The sequence below is a fragment of the Oryctolagus cuniculus genome, chromosome 16 (assembly GCF_964237555.1).
Source record: "Oryctolagus cuniculus chromosome 16, mOryCun1.1, whole genome shotgun sequence".
Lineage (NCBI taxonomy): Eukaryota > Metazoa > Chordata > Mammalia > Lagomorpha > Leporidae > Oryctolagus > Oryctolagus cuniculus.
This window is the reverse complement of record NC_091447.1, coordinates 22,943,861-22,963,528: the sequence shown is the minus strand read 5'-3', so window position 1 is coordinate 22,963,528 and position 19,668 is coordinate 22,943,861. Positions and strand designations below refer to the sequence as shown.

The 19,668-nt window shown below is 42.9% G+C and overlaps 1 protein-coding gene across 11 annotated transcripts in view; it reads left to right on the top strand.

The window, feature by feature from the left end:
* The window catches only part of PDE1C (phosphodiesterase 1C), a 543,851-nt gene that overhangs the window by 425,410 nt on the left and 98,773 nt on the right, over window positions 1-19,668 (top strand). For all 11 annotated transcript variants that reach the window (XM_070059701.1, XM_002713741.5, XM_017344418.3 and 8 more), the window contains 5 exons: window positions 1,943-2,056; window positions 4,342-4,524; window positions 5,804-5,870; window positions 11,125-11,241; window positions 15,492-15,632. In XM_070059701.1, the coding sequence (XP_069915802.1) occupies window positions 1,943-2,056; window positions 4,342-4,524; window positions 5,804-5,870; window positions 11,125-11,241; window positions 15,492-15,632 (622 nt within the window). The remainder of the gene's footprint in view (window positions 1-1,942; window positions 2,057-4,341; window positions 4,525-5,803; window positions 5,871-11,124; window positions 11,242-15,491; window positions 15,633-19,668) is intronic.

The following is a 19,668-nucleotide window of genomic DNA, read 5'->3' as shown; positions in this document are numbered from 1 at the left end:
CCTAGCAGTTTAAATGTATTCTCATTTTACTTTGCCAATCGAGAGCTCAGGCAGCCTCAGGGGGTAGGTGGGCCCCTTGAGGTGAGAGTCAGAACTGGAGGCCGACTTAGCCAGGAATGTGTTTTGCTAAAGAGCTTCAGTCTTTATTTGGAACAGCAGACAGGGCTCATTGCTGCCATCTCCCCCTCCTTTGGCAGGCTGACTGTCCGCTGTGAGAGTGACTGGCGGTCCCTTCCCTGCCAACTCCCTGTCCTGTGCTGCCTCTGAAATCCAGGCAACTTCTGAGGGCTGATGATGGCATCGCAGGGTGCCCACGGCCCCCAAACCTGCAGGGGTCTCCGTTTTTCCCCTTGACGCATTTCCTTTTTGCTTGTTGAAGATTGAAGTTTGCCTCTACCGGACTTGTCAGTCCACTCATCTGTATTTTACATCATTGAATTGCCTGGGATTTCTTCTCTTTGGTGTACCCACTTGACAACTTTTAAAGGTTGACCCAGGGTTTTTTCCTCAGTCTTTATTGTTCGTTATTTTCAAAGAGATCAGGAGAGGCATAGTTTATACCTTGCAAGTAATCCTAGTATGTCACATGAAAGCAACTCTGGGGATATTTGGAAGTCAGGAGAAGGGGAGAACAGATTGTATAAATCAATGGGAAACAGACTTGACAACAATTCTAAGATCCCACTAAAATTTTGCAGTGTGGTTACCAGTGATGATCAAGGTCATCGAAGAACAAGGACCTTAATTGTAACAACTGCCTTTTTAGAAAACCACCATGAGTCCCATGTTCTATTGATTTCATTTAATGTTTATATCATCTGGGGAAATTTGGTGTTTGGTTCTTCATTTTATAGATGATACATTGAAAAGTGTGAGTTAAACCTGTTTGTGTTCCAGGTCTGTTTGTTGGCTGTCAGAGAGCCTGAGGAGTTACAGTCTCCAAATCTGTGTGATATTTACTACGTTAACTGTTATTACAGTTTTTACAAACAGGATTTATTTGAAAAGCAGAGTGACAGAGAAACAGAGAAATCTTTCATCTGCTGGTTCTACTCCCAAATGCCTTCAACAGCTGTGGCTGGGCCAGGCTGCAGCCATGAATCTGGAACTCCATCAGGGCTTCCCATGTGGGTGCAGGAACCCAAGTTCTCAGGCCATCATTTGCTACCTCCCAGATGCATTAGTAGGAAGCTGGGTCAGAAGCATGGCCAAGTCGAGACTCAAGCCAGGCGCTCCGATATGGGATGAAGGTGTCCAGGTGGCACTTTAACTCACTGTGCCACGATACCCATGGGGCTGTGACTAACACTGTGATGATCTGTAGGCCTTTGCCCACTCCCATATATGCTAAGTCCTTCTCTGTGCAGGTAATGCTCATATAAACCTAAGAACATTTGCTTTCTCAGAGTGTCTAGGACTCCTCCGTTTATTGTCTGTCATCATTTGCTTTAATGAGGGTATTTATCTGCTTTTAGGGAGAGGCTTCCTGTCCAGAATACTGAGCTGTCATCTGTTAGCTCTCTATGGTAGCATCAGAGGTCTCAGTCTTCTCACCTGTCCTGGAACATCTGTGGCCATTGCTGGACAGAGCACCTTCCACAGAGCAGAAGCTCAGGAGGTGTTGGTGATGCTGCTGCTGGCCGTCCTTTACTACAACCAGCTAGAAGTCTGGAAAAAGGGCATAATGATTGATCATTTAGAAACTCACACTGGTGAATGTGAGGCAGGTGGTCAGTGCATGGGCACAGGAGAAAAATGCTTTCTGATTTAACAGTGACAAAAGTGTATGTATTGGGTTTGTCACTTGCTCCCTTGTCCCTGTAATTTTTTTTTCTAATGTATTAGAATAAATAAAACCCTGTGGTGACTACAAGACAGGTCACTCCCAGGACAGGGTCATTGTTCACTTTTTGAGTTCTAACACAGTCATTTTTCCTCCTAGGTTACGGTCTCTGGTGAAACAGCTGGAAAGGGGGGAGGCCTCGGTGGTGGATCTGAAGAAGAATCTGGAATATGCAGCCACGGTGCTGGAATCTGTGTACATTGATGAAACCAGGTGGGCCGAGGACAAGGGGTCGGTGCAGGGAGGCTGCGTTTCCTGCCCAGTGGCTTTCCAAATTGCCTCCCGTGACTGGGAGGGGTTCCCACTCAGACGGCTCGTCTTGCAGCAACCACAGGGAGTGGAGTTGAAGGAGTCCCTCACCCGCTGAACTTCCTCTCCTCCAGAGTTTCTCTCATGTGGCCCTTGACAAGGAAGTGAGGGGATGTAAAAGAACAAGTCACTTTAAAAAATCTGGTACCGTTTTTACCCAGGGTAGAGTTCTACCATCGTCACGGGACGTTGTTAGTGTCAGTCTGCAGATTATGTCTATGTTTTAATTCACGCCATCCGTCTCACAGTGGAGGCCCCGGAGTGGAGGGAGAAGCACGTATGCTCTTAAGCTCACAGCTTTCCTTCTGCACTCTTACGTGCACTGTCAGTTTTCTAGAACACGTTTGCTGCTTGGATTCTCTTAGAGTATTAAAGTGGTGTCAGGTATGGAGCGCATTTGAAAGTGACAAAATTACTTTTGAAAAAATACTCAAGTGTTGAATATGAAAGAGCTAACAATTTTTTTTTATGAGACAAGTTTCTTTGTCAGTATTTAGTATTTGTGATGTCTTACTTTGCTTTGCCCAATTCCAATCTGCAGGTATTTCACTGGAATCTAAGAATTGTAGGATTCTTTTCTTTTTCTTCTTATTTTGTGATATGCTTTGTTCATAATTTAAAGAAATTTGATGTCACATTTTCCCCCAAATGTTATGTTTTCCTCCCTTTCTTCCGGTCAATATATCTAAGGGGGAAATCAGTTTTACACTGACACCTGCTTTTGTTGTTTATTGTTTATTCTTAGTGGGACTTAGTAAAAGTATAAGCCTTGATTTTAGAGGGCTGCATTGTGGTGCAGTGGGTAAAGCTGCTGCCTATGATGCCAGCATCCCCCATGGGCTCCAGTCCGTGTCCTGGCTGCTCTGTTCTGATCAGCTCTCTGCTAATGGCCTAGAAAGCAGGAGATGGCCCAAGTGTTTGGGCTCCTGCACCCACGTGGGAGACCTGGATGAATCTCCCTCTATTACTCTCTGTAAATCTTTCAAATAATTTTTAAAAAATTGATTTTTTTATGAACACAGCTATCAGAGGACTGTAACCATTGTGCTCAAATATAGAGCTGCAGTATTTTGGAATTTTGCTTGAATTTAGACTGTTAAGTTTCCATAACATCCCAGAAAACTAGAAAGTTGACCTTACTTGTTTTCATTACTTCAGAGAAGTGAGTTGCTGTGATTAGGATAGTACTTTGCAAATTCTTTAAGTATCCTTTATTAAATATTTATTTACTTATTTAAAAAGAGTTGGGAGGGGAGTTAGATTGTCTATCTGCTGGTTCACTCCCCAAATGACAGCAATAGCCAGGGCTGGGCCAGGTTGAAGCTAGAACTTCACCCAGGTCTCCCAGGTGGGTAGCAGGATCATCTACTGCTTTCAAGGTACATTAACAGGGAGCTGGATTAGAAGTGCAGTAGCTGGAACTCAAACTGGCACACCCATAGGCGATGCCTTGTGACCCCAGCAATGGCTTAACCTGCTATGCCAGAACACCCCAAAAATAACTTATTCTATAAGTGGGCCCTGTGGCATTTATTATAGACCCCTTCTGAATACATTTGAAAAAATTTAAGACATAGACACAGACACACACAGCAATTGAGAGGTTGAAAGAGAGAGACAATGTTCCCTTCTGTTGATTTACCCTGCTAATACCTGCCTACAATGGCTGAGGCTGGGTGCACCTGAAGCCCCAAGATGGAAATCAATGCAGGTGTCCCATATGGGTGACAGAGACCCAGCAACCAGAGCCATCATGGTTGCATTAGCAGGAAGCTGCCGCCAGGAACCAGAGGCAGGTATCAAAGCCTAGGCACTGAGGTACAGGAAGCAGTCTTAACTGACATTTAGGTCAAACACATGCCCCCTCAATGCATTTTGTAAGTGGAAGGGTTAAATTCACCTCAAATACCACAGATATTCTAGGAATAAAGATGCTGGGTGCGCTCGGAGCCCGTGCTGGTTATAGACTTGCCTTCTCTGGTCTCCTCGTTCCTCTGTTCAGTGTGTAGAGGGAGCCATCTTGAAATATCAGCAGTGGGAATAAGCTTGACCAACAAGTCATTGTGTTTTGGGGGTGTCACCTAATTTGGTGCTTTGTGCCTGTGCAGCTGGGGTAGAGGGGAGCAGCTCTTTTCAGTGACTCCGACCTCGGGTTGAACGTGCGCCCTGGTTCTGTTTCCTGTGCTCAGGCGACTCCTGGATACAGAGGACGAGCTCAGTGACATCCAGTCGGATGCCGTGCCTTCCGAGGTCCGAGACTGGCTGGCCTCCACCTTCACCCGGCAGATGGGCATGATGCTCAGAAGGAGTGAGGAGAAGCCCAGGTTCAAGAGCATCGTCCACGCAGTGCAGGCTGGGATATTTGTGGAGAGGTAAGAGGGTCATTCATGGCCATTCAGCAGTGCCATCAGCAAAAGTCACGTGAGAGCTTGGCAGCTGGAAGCTTTGCTCCAGCGTGTAGTTTGGATAGCTTTGTGAACGCTCTGCAGTTTGGGTGGAAATGTAGTCTTGTATGAGAAATGGCAAGAAGACATCTCTTAATCTCTGTAGCATCATTATTACAAGCTTTGGCCTTTGCTCAGAATTTATTAAACAGAAAAGATTTAAGTTCAGTCTCTATTTATATAAAATATTGATTTGAGAGGCAGATATGGGGAGGGGGCAAGGGGATAGAGAGAAAAAGAGAATGAGAAAGAGGTGGATGGATGGATTGATTCTGAGATTCCATCCACTGGCTCACTCCCCAAATGCCTTCATTAACTGGGGCTGGGTGAAGCCAAAGCCAGAAGATGTGAAATCAGTCCACAGCTCATAAAATGGGGAGTAGGGACCCAATTACATGAGCTGTGTATCACTGTCATCTCCCAGAGTCTGTGTTAGCAGGAAACTGTAGTCAGGTATCATCCCAGCTACTCCAATGTGGGACATGAGCACTTCATCTGCATCTTCGACTAAATCTCACACCAGTCTAATTTTAAAATAAGGAAACTGTCATACAAAGTACTTTGAGATGTGTCTATGGTGTCTGTAATATAGAACACATTGGGGCTGCTTTCAGGTTGCTGATCCAGGAATTCAAAGCATTCAAATTCCCCATGGCACTTCAATTTTGTTACCTGTTTGGTTGTTTGAATTGGAATTGTACCCTTTATCCTGAAATATCTTCCAAAACTAGGTTTGTGACCCTTATGGCACAATTACTGGCTGTAGAAATGCCTTGATGAGTTCACCGATTACCCAGGACCGTTTTCTTACTCATTTTTAACTTCTCCTATGAACAAGCTTTTCTGAAGTTGTTCAGAGGTCTTCATTCACACTCAGGTGCTGCCCTGTGTTCTGCCCAGGCCATATTATGATTCTCTCCAATAGCTGAAATGACTTCCTTTAATAATGTGATTTCTAATCTGGGACACATCATCTTATTGTTTTGTTCCCAATGGTTTATGTGTTTACGGTTGCTTTAATTACTTTTTAAGTTTAACGGATTGGCCATGTAATTGACTATGAAAAATGACAAAGGAGTTTTAGGTTCCTTGGGACACCAGTAGCCATGACTTTCCCTGTTCCCCAGAGCTCAGCGTGAGTCTGCGTGCTGCTGATCTTGATTGGTAAGATGCCATGTTAAATCTTTTTCCTTTTCATTTTTGCCAGAATGTATAGACGGACATCAAACATGGTTGGACTGAGCTACCCACCAGCAGTTATTGAAGCATTAAAGGTAACACCAATGAGAAGATTTTACAGTGTGTGTGGTTCTTCATAAGGAGGACAGTTAAATTTGTTGTTAGAAAAGAGGTTTTCATGTATAGTATTTTTCCCAGTTATTCCTTATTCTTTAATTATTTTCTTTTTAAATAATATTACTGTCTTTTTAGCCTTCATCTTCCTAGTATTTTAAAAATCAAATTTTGCTTCATCCCCTTCTACTCCCTGGAATAGTTTAGGCTTTATACAGTTATCTGGCATTATGAGATTCATCTGACTTTGGCCATAGGCATTCAAATGTGTTATAGATAGAAATATTCAGCATTTGGAAGATTTCTGGTGGTTGTATGATTATGTGACTACCTAGTTCAAGTCTATTTTATAGAAACTCTTAGCAAGGTACTTTTTTTGTTAAAGACAGTTAATTCGAGACAGAGCTAAGGTTTGATATTGAAATGTGCAGCATATAGTAAACACTGACGTTCACGGTATGAATGCATAACCCAGAGACTTCGTACCCTTCTGTTTTCCCGAAACTCCCAGCAAGTCAAATATTCCTGTGGAAACCAGAGATGTTTCAGTTTGAATGGGCTAAATTTAACAGAGTCACTCTGTGGTCAGGCAAGTTCTTGGAGTTGACAGACTATTGCTAACAGCCTCAAAGCAGAGGCATAGCTCTGAGCAGGTGTTCATTCAGATCAGGTGATCTGGGTGTATTCCAGAGGTGCTGACTGATCTGGCTCCTGGATTCCAGGGTGGGGCTGTGTGTGGATAGTGCTTACACTTGCAGTTGGCCATTCACTCACGTGTCGTGTTCTTTGACCCTTGCTAAAGCTGCTTTGTCTTTCACTAAAACCTGAAAAATTTGTTATCTAATGTTATTTTCAGAACATAGTTACCTATTCACTCAGTTGGTGGTAGGAGTGCTTCTTGATTAGTGTGCTATCAGGAATGAGCCCCTTAGGATCATCAATTCATCATCCTTTTTGTTGTTTCAGACATTCTTTAGCTGATTTTGAGAGACCAACTATATACCCATTCTCACCTCTTTTTCTGTCTACATTTTCTGCTGCTTCTTAACTCATCTTAAAAGCAGAAAGGATACTCAGAAAGGAAACAGTGAGAAGGCCCACACTTTAAAACACTCCCGTTAACCCCCACTCCAATGCCCGATACATGCAGTATTTCCCATTTACTTGATGGATTCTCTTGGTGAGACCTGATGTTTCTCAGCACCCGTAGGAAGTTGCATTGCTTTTTGTGATTGAAGCTGAAATGTCCAGTGCATCTCTTAGAAACATTAAACGGCATCTTTTATCTTTAATTTGTTCCTTTATTGTGAACATAAATGTAGACAGGTATACTGATGCAAACATTTTGACAGTCTCTTCCTAAGCGAAGACTTTTTCTATGCAGAATATGGAACGATGCACACGTTGTCACTTTATACTTGGGGACAAGGACTTCTCAGATGCACACATCCTGAGGGGGGGGAGGGGGACTTGGATGATCCAGACAAGCACTATGTTCTGTGTCTGGAAATTGCTTCTCTTCCCCGATATGTGCATTGAGGCTAAAGCTGCTACTTCTTTTACTGAGGAAGTTCAAAGTACAATGTAGTATTTTTTCCATTTCCCCAGACTCTGGTTTTATTTGCAGTGGTTTGGAGGTGAATTGAAGATATCAGAGATCTTTTCCTTCTTTGTACATGGTACCTGCTAGAAAAAAAGGTTATTTGAATCCTACTTCCAGCAGTGCATATGGGATCACTACTGTTTTGTCCTATTACAGAAAATTTCCCCAAAGACAAAGAATATAATTCACTGAAATAGCCATTATGCTAGTGACATGTTCACTTGCGGTTACATATGAACATGGCCAAAAGTGACATTTGAGTCAGAATCATTAGCCACTATTCATCTCTAGGTTTGGAATATATTGTATCTCGTTCTGTTTTTCTTGTTTGATACATACGAGCTTACAGTTTGAGGTGTTTGTCTCCGGCCTTCTGGGCTGGGTTTACTGGACATGCTGGGATGCTCCCTGCTCCAGAGGGCGTCTGTCACGTGCTGCGACTCAGAAATGCCACCTTGGACAGACTTCAGGCTGACAGGGAGAGGAAGTGAGGAGGTTCCGGCCTCCTTTAGCTCAGATGAACAGGAAGCTCATGTGGTTTTTCCAATGGGATTTGCTTTGGACAAAATTTGGTTAAAGTGAAAGACTAGTCTGAGGCCAGTCAGAAGCTGATTCTAGGGTTCCACACCAGTGCTATTCAGAGCCCTCCATTGGAGAATCCATGTTCTACTGAGCCTTACAACTGACTTCTGAAAAACATTAAAATTTGAGGGTTGGTTGAGCTTTCCCCAAGATGAGGATCCAAAGAGGACATGTGTCTCACTGTCTTATTTATCTTCCCATTTCAAGTCCTGATATCAGAATAGAACTTGTTTTTACTTTGAAAGCATTCACATGTTCAGAGATAGAGCTGTTCTCCTTATTACTCATTCTGGAGATTTGAGTTGTCAGTGGCCTCTTTCCCAGGGCTAAGTTTCAGACGTGGCTGAGAGTCATGGCAGAGCCAATTGCAGTAACCGAGGCAAAGCATCAGGCTCAGGTTAATCTTCACTGGCCTTGCTGACTCTGGTCTGGCCCTAGCTGGGTCTTCAGTGGCGAGATTCGAGTCACTGAGCTACAGTGCCATGTATTGGCAATAAGATCACTTGAAGCCTTCCATGGGGTTGCTATTTGGATCTGCCACCAAGTGGCATTAGATACTTCATGTGATCCGAGGTTGCCGCTGTAAAATGACAGAAAGGAATGCCTGTTTAGAATTCTGAGGTTTCCCAGACTGTATAAACATTTCACACAACGCCAGACACAGCAAATGTACTCTGTGTTTGTAACTATTTCTCTAGTTTAATGGAGGGGAAATTATTGAAGACTGGTTGCTATGAAGTATAAATTGAAACAAGTCAATTGAAATTCTTTTGTGAGAGTTTGATTTTTCTTTATATAATTTCTCCTGTATCCTGAGATTTGGGAGGAAGACTCTTACTGGCCTTGGATGATTTTGACAGCTTGAATATTTATAGAGGGGAACTGGATTGGGGTGGATGGATTGTGCTGGGATGCAGTGGGAGTCAGTGATGCCAGCATCTCTGCAGGGCACCATGGGACACCCTGCATTCAGTCAGTGCATTCTCACGCAGATCCTCGTTGTCAGCCTTGGGTTAATACATGTTCCTTATCCCTGTCCAATGCTTCAGTGTAACTTATGGTAATTCCCATTTAACCAGTAAATTCATGTTGCATAGCACCTACTCCAAAGTGGCATTCCTTTTCATGATTTAACCCGAAATAGTCTGTGAAAGTCTTAGGAACATTAAATCATCTTTCATGTTTAAGAAATATTTTTATTTGGCCAGCACCATGGCTCACTTGGCTAATCATCTGTCTGTGGCGCCGGTACCCCGGGTTCTAGTCCCAGTTGGGGCGCCAGATTCTGTCCCGGTTGCTCCTCTTCCAGTCCAGCTCTCTGCTGTGGCCTGGGAAGGCAGTGGAGGATGGCCCAACTCCTTGGGCCCTACAACTGCAGGGTGTAGGGAGACCAGGAGGAAGCACCTGGCTCCTGGCTCCAGCCATAGCGGCCACTTGGCGGGTGAACCAACAGAAAAAGGAAGACTTTCTCTCTGTCTCTCTCTCACTGTCTAACTCTGCCTGTCAAAAAAAAAAAAAAATTTTTATTTACTTGAGATGGGCAGAGAGAGAGAGAGAGAGTGAGTGAACAAGAACGAGAGAACATGCTCCCCTCTACCCCCTCCCTGCTGGTTTGCTTCCCAAATTCCTGCAGTAGCTGGGTGTGGGCCCTGGTGAAGCCGGGGAATCAAGGACTCATTCCTGACCCCTCATGCATGAGCCATCACCCCTGTTCCTTAGGGTCTGTATTAGTGGGATGCTTGGGCGATGCTGGGAGATGGAGCCAGTATTTTTTTTTAAAGGGAGAGGGAGAGAGAGAGAGACTACTGGTTCACTCCCCAGATAGCCACAATGGCCTGGGCTGGGCCAGGCTGAAGCCAGGAGCTTCTTCAGGGTCTCCCACATGAGTGGTGCTTGAGCCATCTTTTGCTGCTTTCCCAGGTGCGTTAGCAGAGAGCTGGATCAGATCAGAAATGGAACAGCAGGAACTCGAACCAGTGTCCATACAGGATGCTGGCACTACAGGAGGCGGCTTAACCTTTTATGCCACAGCACCGGCCCCTGGAACTAGTACTAAAACCAAATACTCTGCTATGGGACATGGGCACCTTATGTGCTGGGCTAATTCCTACCCCAAAACATCTTTTTATCTTTAATTTCTGAAAATGAGACTCAAGATGAAAAACTAAGTGTTTTTTAGCTGTTGCTGCAACATACTGTTGTTTGCTACTTCCACCAGCAGCTAGTAATGCAGAATAAATAAAAGGCACCAAAAATTCTTCTATTTTTGGAGTAGCTGTTTGTGGACAAAAGAACTTAATGGCTCATGTAGAAGGTGCACGTTGTCTCACTTTTACCTTTTTGTTTTGGTCAAGTGACTTACAGATCTGAGGACTGGATTGGACTGGTGACTCTAGAAGTGGTAGCCTTTTTTCTGTCACATGAAATGAACACTCCAGCGGTTTAGACAGAATTGGCCTCTTGTTTTGTGTTCTATTTGATGCACATTTCTGAACTCTTTGAAAGGAGTTGATATTCTTAACTGTAGACCAAGAGGAACACATTGACTGGTGTTAGGGGTCAGGAAGTACACTGGGCTCTGATGGGTAAGCAGCTGTAGCTGGTGGGCTTTATGGAAAGCCCGAGTTGGCTTTAAGTTAAGTGAGAGTGAGCAAGTGTGTGTTTTGCTCGCACTTGCTCTCCTAGTACTTACTCATGATGGGTCTTATGGAAAGTACATAGCAACCACTTCTCGTCTATAGAATGTGACTAATACCTACCACTTATTTTCAGAAAATTGCATCTTTATCACCAGTCATAATGTCTTCTGTAGAGTAGGCTCTCAGTAAATTAAGACTATTATTAGAAGTCTGTTTAGTTTTTTTTATGGTAAATGCTATGGAGGACTACCAGATTGAGAAAAAAAAAATTGCGTGTGATGGAAAGGGTGTTGGAGTCTTGGGCTGTGAAATCCTTGGGGAGGGCTGTGGGGTGGGGTGGGGTGGGGGAGTCTGATGGCTGTCTAACTCAGTAGGGGCTAATGTGTTCTTTCTCCTGCCCATGATCTGCAGGATGTGGACAAGTGGTCCTTTGACGTCTTTTCCCTCAATGAGGCCAGTGGAGATCACGCACTGAAATTCATTTTCTATGAATTACTCACACGCTATGACCTGATTAGCCGTTTCAAGGTCAGTATCTAACTCAACAGGTAAAGAAGTATACTATTCAGCTTTGCCTATCCTCATGCCACGCGTAGGCCGTGACCCAGAGAATTGTTTCATGTGGTCTGAAAACTAGCCTGGATAACTCAGGGAGCACAGTACGGACAGCCACTGCTGTGAGTTCCTGCATCGGGGGTGCTGTTCGCTGTACCCTTGGTGGTGGGTCTTCCTGGCAGAGGAGAGTCTGTGGAGCCCATGTGGAGCCCTGTCTTCCTGAAAGTGCATTCCCAGACCTGACACAGGCCTGCTACCCTGAAGCTGCTGCCTCAAGTCCCGTTTCCGTCTGACCATGTGTGGTATAGACCACTGCTACCGGAGACACAGTAATGGGGGCAGAGCAAGTACCCACTGGCTCTGTAAACTCATTTTCCTACCGCCTGGCTCATTCAAACAAATACTGTTTTAGCATCTCAGAGATCTCTGGTGTTTCTCAGCTACTCATGCTCAGATTAACTCTTCAACTTTAAAGAGCACAGATCACCTCCCACATTCAGCCCCTCAACCTTCTAACACTGCAGCCTCTTGAAGTTGAGCCAGGTTCTCAAGCTGACCTGTGTATCCATCTGCCTACCTCTGATGGGTCAGCTCCTCACTTCTCACATCAGAGAGATGAGCCTCTGGAAAATGCAGGCCTTTTCCTCTACAACATACTCCTTTATCTGGACAGCAAAGTTCTTTAACATTTTCCTAGGGCTGTGGGTTTGGATATGTATGTCTTAAATGACCATACAGACTTTCCGGACAGGGTCCTGAGGTCCTTCATTTGTTTTGCATCAGAGCCTGTGTGAGAATCCAGCAGCTGCTGGGGACCCTTTGCACCTGCGTTTGCAATGCTCCTGTGCACACACAGCCCTCTCACTGCCTTGTGTTACTCTCAAGAATTCAAGATGCCCGTGTTCATTGAATCTTCATTTTAAAAGTGATGGGTTTGTCTTTGAGTCCTTAAAGATTATATTTAAATTTTTTTTAAGCACAGAATGGCAAGTATCACACAATCTCCCTCATATGTAGAGTCTAAAAAGAAAGGTGATCCCACTGAAGTTAAAAGTATAATGGTGAGGGGGCCAGTGTGGTGCCTGCGAGGCCGGCATCCCACGTGGGTGTTGTGTGTGTCCCAGCTGCTCCACCTCTGATCCAGCTCCCTGCTAATGGCCTGGGAAAGCAGCAAAAGACAGCTCAAGTGTTTGGGCTCTTCCCTTCCACATGGAGACCTGGAAGAAACTGTTGGTTTTGGCCTGGCCTAGGGCTGGCCGTTGTGGCTATCTGGGAAGTGAACCAGCAGATGGAAACTCTGTATCTCTCCATTTCTGTAACTCTGACTTCCAAAATAAAATCTTAAAGAAATATATAATGGTGAGGAAATGGTTGAGGAAATATAAAATGGTGGTGAAAGGTTGATTGATGGACACTAGGGTGTAGCTAGAGAGGAGTGAAAAGGTTTGGTATTTCCTTGCACAGTAGAGTGACTACAGATAATGTTCTATGTAGAAGATAGGATTTTGAATGTTACTATAAAGAGAAGTTCAATGATTGAAGAAATAAATTTATTTATCCTGATTGAACATTAAACAACATATACATGTACTGAAACATCAGAGTACCCTATAAATATGTACAGTTTTTGCTGCTCATCACGGGGCAGCAGGTCCGATAGAGCTCCTCAGGGCCAGCCTGGGGAGCTCAGGGGCCGAGCAGGATGATGAGTGTCGGCAGCAAAGGAACCACACCAGAGCCAGATCAGTCAACGCCCAGGGCGCAGCCTGGTTCTTGACTTTATTGGGAGGGGAAGAGCTTTTATAGACACAGAAAGGGGGCTGTCCAGGGCACAAGGAAACCAAGCCAACCAGCAGAAAGGTAAGGCAGGACATGAACCGGGCACGTCCTCAAGGGCCTATCACAGCCGAGGACTCATACTGTTCAAGAATACAGAAGTCTCCTGTCAGGCTAGGTACCTCCCCTGGGGACCATCTTAGATTGTTGGAAACGCTGAGTCACTGAGATGCGGAAATGCGGCAAACTCATGCAAAGGCTTTGTGGAGGGAAGGGTTAGCAACTTTGTTTCCTTTTCGATTGGAGCCCCCCCCCCCCCCCCCCCGCGCAAGTTTTTACATGTCAAAATTTAATTTTTTAAATCCACAAATGGAAATCCTGGAAGAATGTGCCCAAGGAAACAGTCATGGAACCTTGGAAGCATTACATAGCGTTGCCCTTATTTTTCTTACTAGGGTCATTGTTAGTCTCCTTTTCTCCCAGCTTTAAATGGGACAACCTACCTTAAACCCTGAAACTGATCCAGGAAACTAGGACAATGCATTTTTCTGGCTCCCGTTATTTTGTTCTGCCTTTTGCAATTGTTCTTCACTCTCTGCCACATAGAAAAGGAAGCCAAGTATGCTTTATGTATTTGAGGTGAAAAAATCATTAGGATAGTTGGAGATATTATCCTGACTTTCTGATAGTTTCACATCTTTTATTCCTTGGGAAATGAATGAACATATACTATGCAGCATATCTCCTTTGTGTGGAGAAAGATAAAGTATACAAATATCTTCAAATATGAAATTATAAAACAGGCACAAGATGCCCCCAATATTGATAGAAAGATTGACTTTCTGAAAACCATGTCCTTTAAAAGGACCATTTGGGAGCAGGTGTTGTGATCTCATGGGGTAAGCTGGCCCCTGTGCCACCTGCATCTCATTTCAGAGTGCCTGGTTCAAGTACTGGCTGTTCTGCTGCCCACACAGCTTCCTGCTCATGTGCCTGCAGAGGCAGTGGATGATAGCTCAAGCCATTCATGTGGGCAATCTGGATGGAGTTTCAGGCTCCTCCTGGCCCAGCCTTGACTGTTGGGGGCATCTGGGGAGCAAACCAGTGGATGGATGATTTCTTCTTTTACTCTCCCTTTCAAATAAGTCAATCTTAAAACACACACACACAAAAATGTAAGTTGAATGTATTGGTCACATGCAAAACAGAAATGAAAAAGAAAAAAAGCCTTAAAACCCCAAACCATAATGAGATAGTCTGTTATATAAGGAAATAGGAACAAGCTATGTTCTTAACGTTTATTACTTTGCAATTCATTATTGGTGACTTGCGGTTGGGAAGCTCTCATTTCACTGATACTACATGAGAAATAGTAAGTGATTCCATAAACTGGTGCTAATTCTTAGTGTTATTTCTAGGTTCCTCAGTATCGTTTATAACTCTTTGGTGTCTTGTGTACCACCTCTTCTCCCTGGGATTAGGGGAGAAGAGTATTTATGGGGAGATGTATAAGTAGCATAGTCCCCAACAAAAGTGTTCCTCATGTGCCTCCAAAACCATGGCTTTACATGTCAATGTTTTTGAGCCGATTGTGTGTCATTCTCCCAGGTCTCTGAACTGCAGAACAAAGAACAATTTTCAGGGTTGACTATTCCTGAATCTGGGGCTTCTTGTTCAATTTTCAGATGATCTGATAATGTCCTTGGTGACTTGCATTAACTGTGTGAAGTCCTAACTGATAGACTGTGCCTCTCGAAAGGCACAATGTGCCATAGAATCTTTTTAAAACTTAATATCTTATTTATCTTTTGAGATAACATTTTTATTTACATTATAGTCAAAGGCTTAATACTCTACTAAATAAAGAATATAACAAATGAAAGGTAAGAGCACCATAGCCCAGCAAGAAAAGGGCTATAAACAATTAAATGAAAAGGTGCTCAACTTCACTCATACATTTTAAAATAGCCACAGAGCATTTAAAGTATGGTAGTCTGTAATTTGTATCAGTTTGTTTGATAAAGATTTAAAACAAGACTTGAGAAGATACTATATTTGCAGTAAAACTGAAATATGACAGGCAGTTACAAAATTAGCTCCTACATATAAGGGAGAACATATTGTATTTGTCTTTCCACATGTGGCTTTTTCACTCAGCGTGCCCTCTAGTTCCAAACATTTTTCCACAATGATAGGATTTCATTATTTTTTTATGGCTGAATAATATATGTACATATACTATATGTGAGGAATATATGTATATACCTATATACATACAATATATATGTATATTATATATATATATATTATTTATCCATTCATCTGATGATGGATACCTTGGTTAGTTCCATGTTTTGGCTATTGTGAACATGGTAGAGCAAGTATCTGATACAGTGAGCTCATGTCTTTTGGGTTTGTAGTGAATTACCCTTGCTGCTGTCTTTCAGATCCCCATTTCTGCCCTTGTCTCATTTGTGGAAGCCCTGGAAGTGGGATACAGCAAGCATAAAAATCCTTACCATAACCTGATGCACGCGGCTGACGTGACGCAGACTGTGCACTACCTCCTCTACAAGACAGGAGTAGCGGTGAGTACAGCCGGGGACTCTTAGAATATGCAAAAGGTGTCATGATGGAAATCGTAGATATTCCCGTCCTGATGAGGTTGAGCCCCCAAGAGAATGTTGTCCTGTGGACTTCCTACTTCTGAGGGTTATTTATCCTTAATGGAGAACTTGGAATTCCCTATTGCCTCTGGAATATTCTCTATCCCATTTAATGAAATCGTTACCTGGTTATGACTCGTATCCTCATTAGGTTATACCTTATTAAAATAAAATTACGGAAGCTAAACCAAATACATGTTTCCAGATCTGGAGAGGGGTTCTCTTAGCCTCTACTATACTAACAATAGCATTCACAACTACTGAAATTGTACCGAATAGACATGGCAACTATGTTACATAAAGTGAGTTTTTGCCTTAAGCACTATACATTTTATTTATTCACATTTTATTAACATGAATTTGGTATATTTTAAGCTCAGGCTTCATCTTTACTTCTAACCATTTGATTCCTTTCTTCCCTGCTCTGTCCCAACATTTCAGCTCAAAATGTTTTGGACCTCTGTTCTGTAATCCACATTATCAGCTGGTCTATCCAGCTCTTATCTGTGCCAATACCTTCTTGGCCCAGATATAAGTCACTCATTTTAAAAAACAAAGCTTCCACTGACAAGAACAGGTCTCTATGACATATTTTGAAGTCTCCTTCAGAATGGACATCCAGGGAGACGGTCTGTGCTATGGTTATCAATTAGCCTATAAGCCCAAAGCCCATTTGTTATCGTTTCCACTAGGGAGTGTTGAAGGACTGTCTCATATCTCACTGGATTGAAAATAGAAAATGGTGGGAGGAGTGAGGGCTTTGGAGCTAGATATAGTGGATCTAAATCCCGGCTTAATTACTTTAGATTTTGTGACCTATGATAAATTACTTGAGCTCTGAGTCAAGATTCTCATTTTTGAAATAGTGAAAAGCATTTCAACTTACAGAAGTGCTTTGATGGTTAGGATATTTGATGATTAGGAATAAAGTGCCAAAAGTATTAAGTACTCTGCTTCAGTTGGAATTATTATGAAAACATTGAAGTCTTTTCCCAAAACCTCTATCTTTTCAGTTCTTCACTACTAAGAACTTATTTCTTACAAATATTTATAAAGGAATTTTTAGAATTATACAAACACGGGGCTAGGATTATGGTGCAGTGGGTTAAGCTGCCACTTGCAATGCTTATATTTCGGTATTGGAGTCTCGGCTGCTCTGCTTCTGATGCATTGTTCTGCCAACATGCCAGGGAAGGCAGGAAATGATGGCCTAAGTCCTCGGGCCCTTGCTGCCCCCATATGGGAGACCTGGCTGACACTCAGGGCAGCATATGAGAGATTTCTCTTTCCATCTCTCCATCTCTGTCACTCTGCCTTTCAAATAAGTAAATAAATAAGTAAACAATTACAGAAAACACTACAAGGGGAACCTGGTTAGCTTGCCAAGGGCTTTATATCAGGAACTTAGAGCAAATGTCACATGTAATGGTAGTTCTGTGAAAGCATAGAGTAGAATAAAGAGGTCCACATTAACGTTGCTTTTCAGGGGTGGGTGTTTGGCACACTGCTTGGGACACACCCACATCCCATAATAGAGGGTCTCAGTTCAGGTCCTGGCTCACTTCTGCCCCCAGCTTCCTACTGAGGCATGCTGGGGTCGGCTGTGGGGGGGAACAACAGGTGATGGCTCAAGTATGTGGCTCCTGCCATGCACATGGGAGGCCTGGACTGAGCTCCTGGGCTCCTGGCCCAGTTCCATCCACTGTAGAGGCATCTGGGGAGTGAACTGTAGGTGGTCCATCTCCATCTCTCTACTTTTCAAGAAAACAATTAACAATTAATTCTGTTATTGATATTTCTGAGGTTTCAGGTAATGCAATATGATATCTAGATCTAATTTAGATTTTTTTCTGAGATCAAATGAAAGACCAATAAAATCTAAGTTAAAAAAAGCTATTCTCAATATAGGAAATTTATAGTTGTAAATATATCTAATTATAGATATTTTAAACTTATAAATATATAAAGAATTTCAAAACTGATAAAAAGGGAACTATAAAAACTAAAAGGTCTCCATTTAAATGAGAGAACACCATAGTTTTAAAGTGAAGCCTGCCTCAGTACTGTATAATTGTCAATTTCCCTAAAACTAATCTATAAATTCAAAACACAATATCAGTCAAATGTCCAAAAGGATTTAACAAACATAACCTGGGTCTGGAATTCATGTAACGTATTTCACAACCTTAGAGGATAATTTAATTTTTAATTTTTTAATATATGGGAAGGTATTTCTTACTGTACAAATTGAAATATCTACTGAAGTTATAGTTACATATGGTGTTTGTGAAAACAAATTTATGAGTGAAACTGATTAGTATAAAAAATGAACTCAAGTATTGATTGTATACTTATTATGTGCTAGGATATCGTTTTTCCAGGATGCTATAGGCCAAATGTTTGTGTCCATCCAAATTTCCTGTGTTGAAATCCTAACCCCTAATGTGATGCTATTAGGATGTGTGGACTTTGGGAGGTGACTGGGTCACGGAGGTTGACCTTCATGAATGAATTAGTGCTTTATAAAGGTGGCCCCATAGAGCCACATTCCCCCTCTGCAGCTGTGTGAGGACACAGCCAGGTTTAATTGGTGAGCCAAGAAGTGAGCCTGTGCTAGACACTGGATTTGATGAAATCTTGATTCAAGAACTGTGAGAAATTAATTTCTAGTATTCATAAACTATCTGTCTATAACATTCAGTTGTAACAGCTCAGACAGACAGACACAGGATGAGGTTACATCAGTATTCTTGTAGAACTTAAGTTCTAGCAGGAGGTTGCAGATAGAAGAAATCAGTGAAAAAAGTAACAAGTACCACTAATAATCTGCAGAGAATTAAAATAGAGGAGCTACCTAGGGAAAGCTCTCCAGAGGCAGTATTTAAACTGAGTTAGTCGTGGTTTGAGGCTGTAGCCCTGTCGAGTGCTGGAGATTGTCAGCAGTTAGTGCAGAGTTGGTCCAAAGGCCTTAGTGCGAGAACAGCTTGGCTGGATTTGCAGAGCAGAAATAAGGCAAGTGTGGTGAGAATGGCACACGGGGAGACAGTGCTGCAAGAGGAGATGGGAGAAGGTGGCAGGAACAAGACCAAGTCTGGCTTTATGGGCCTGGTAATGAGTTCCAATTTTATTCTAAATGCAATGGAAAGAAGGATTCTAGATAGGGGAGTGATGTGATCTAGTTATAAGAGGATTGCTACGGAGAATGGCTTTTGGGGTAGCCTACTGGGAGAGTACTGGCAAAGTCTAGTGAGACACAGTGGCTGTGAGAGCTATGAAGAGCTTTGCTGGAATGGAGAAGAAAATTCTGCTTCTGTGTAGAGCGAAAAGGACTAGGTGGTAGCTGTGATTTGCAATAACTAAAGAGGAAATTGAGAGAACTTCTTAGATTGTTGGCTTGATACATAGGCCTGGTGAAAGGGCATATTTTGAGGGTAAGGCAATCAAGTTTTGACTTAGATAAAGAGTCCAAGATCCCTATCGGACTTCCATGAGGAGCTTTCAAGCAGGAAGGAAACGAAAGCAATCTGGATTTCTGGAACAGGTCGGGTGGACACATGGGTTAGGGAGAGATACGCAACCAGACAGGACTTTGGAAAGAAAGCATGCGACCAGTCAAGTAGAAGAGTTTCTGACGTGATCCCGGGAGCATCTGGAAGTTTAAAAACGAAGGCAAAACATAGAATCAACAACAGTAACTAACAAGGATTGGCTGATGACAGAGGGACAATGTCCATGGAAACCAAGGAGAAAGTGCTTTAAGAAAGTGGGACACGTGGAGGTTTGGGAATGGTATGGCTGGAGAAGTGACCATTGGCCTTGGGAATACAAAAGGCATTGTTGACCTTGAGATGTGCAGTCCCAGTGGTTTGATTAGAATGGAACACTGTCTAGTGTGTAATGGAGCAAGAATCAGAGGTGAAAATGTAAGAACACGTCCACGGAGAGCAATGTTGTGGGG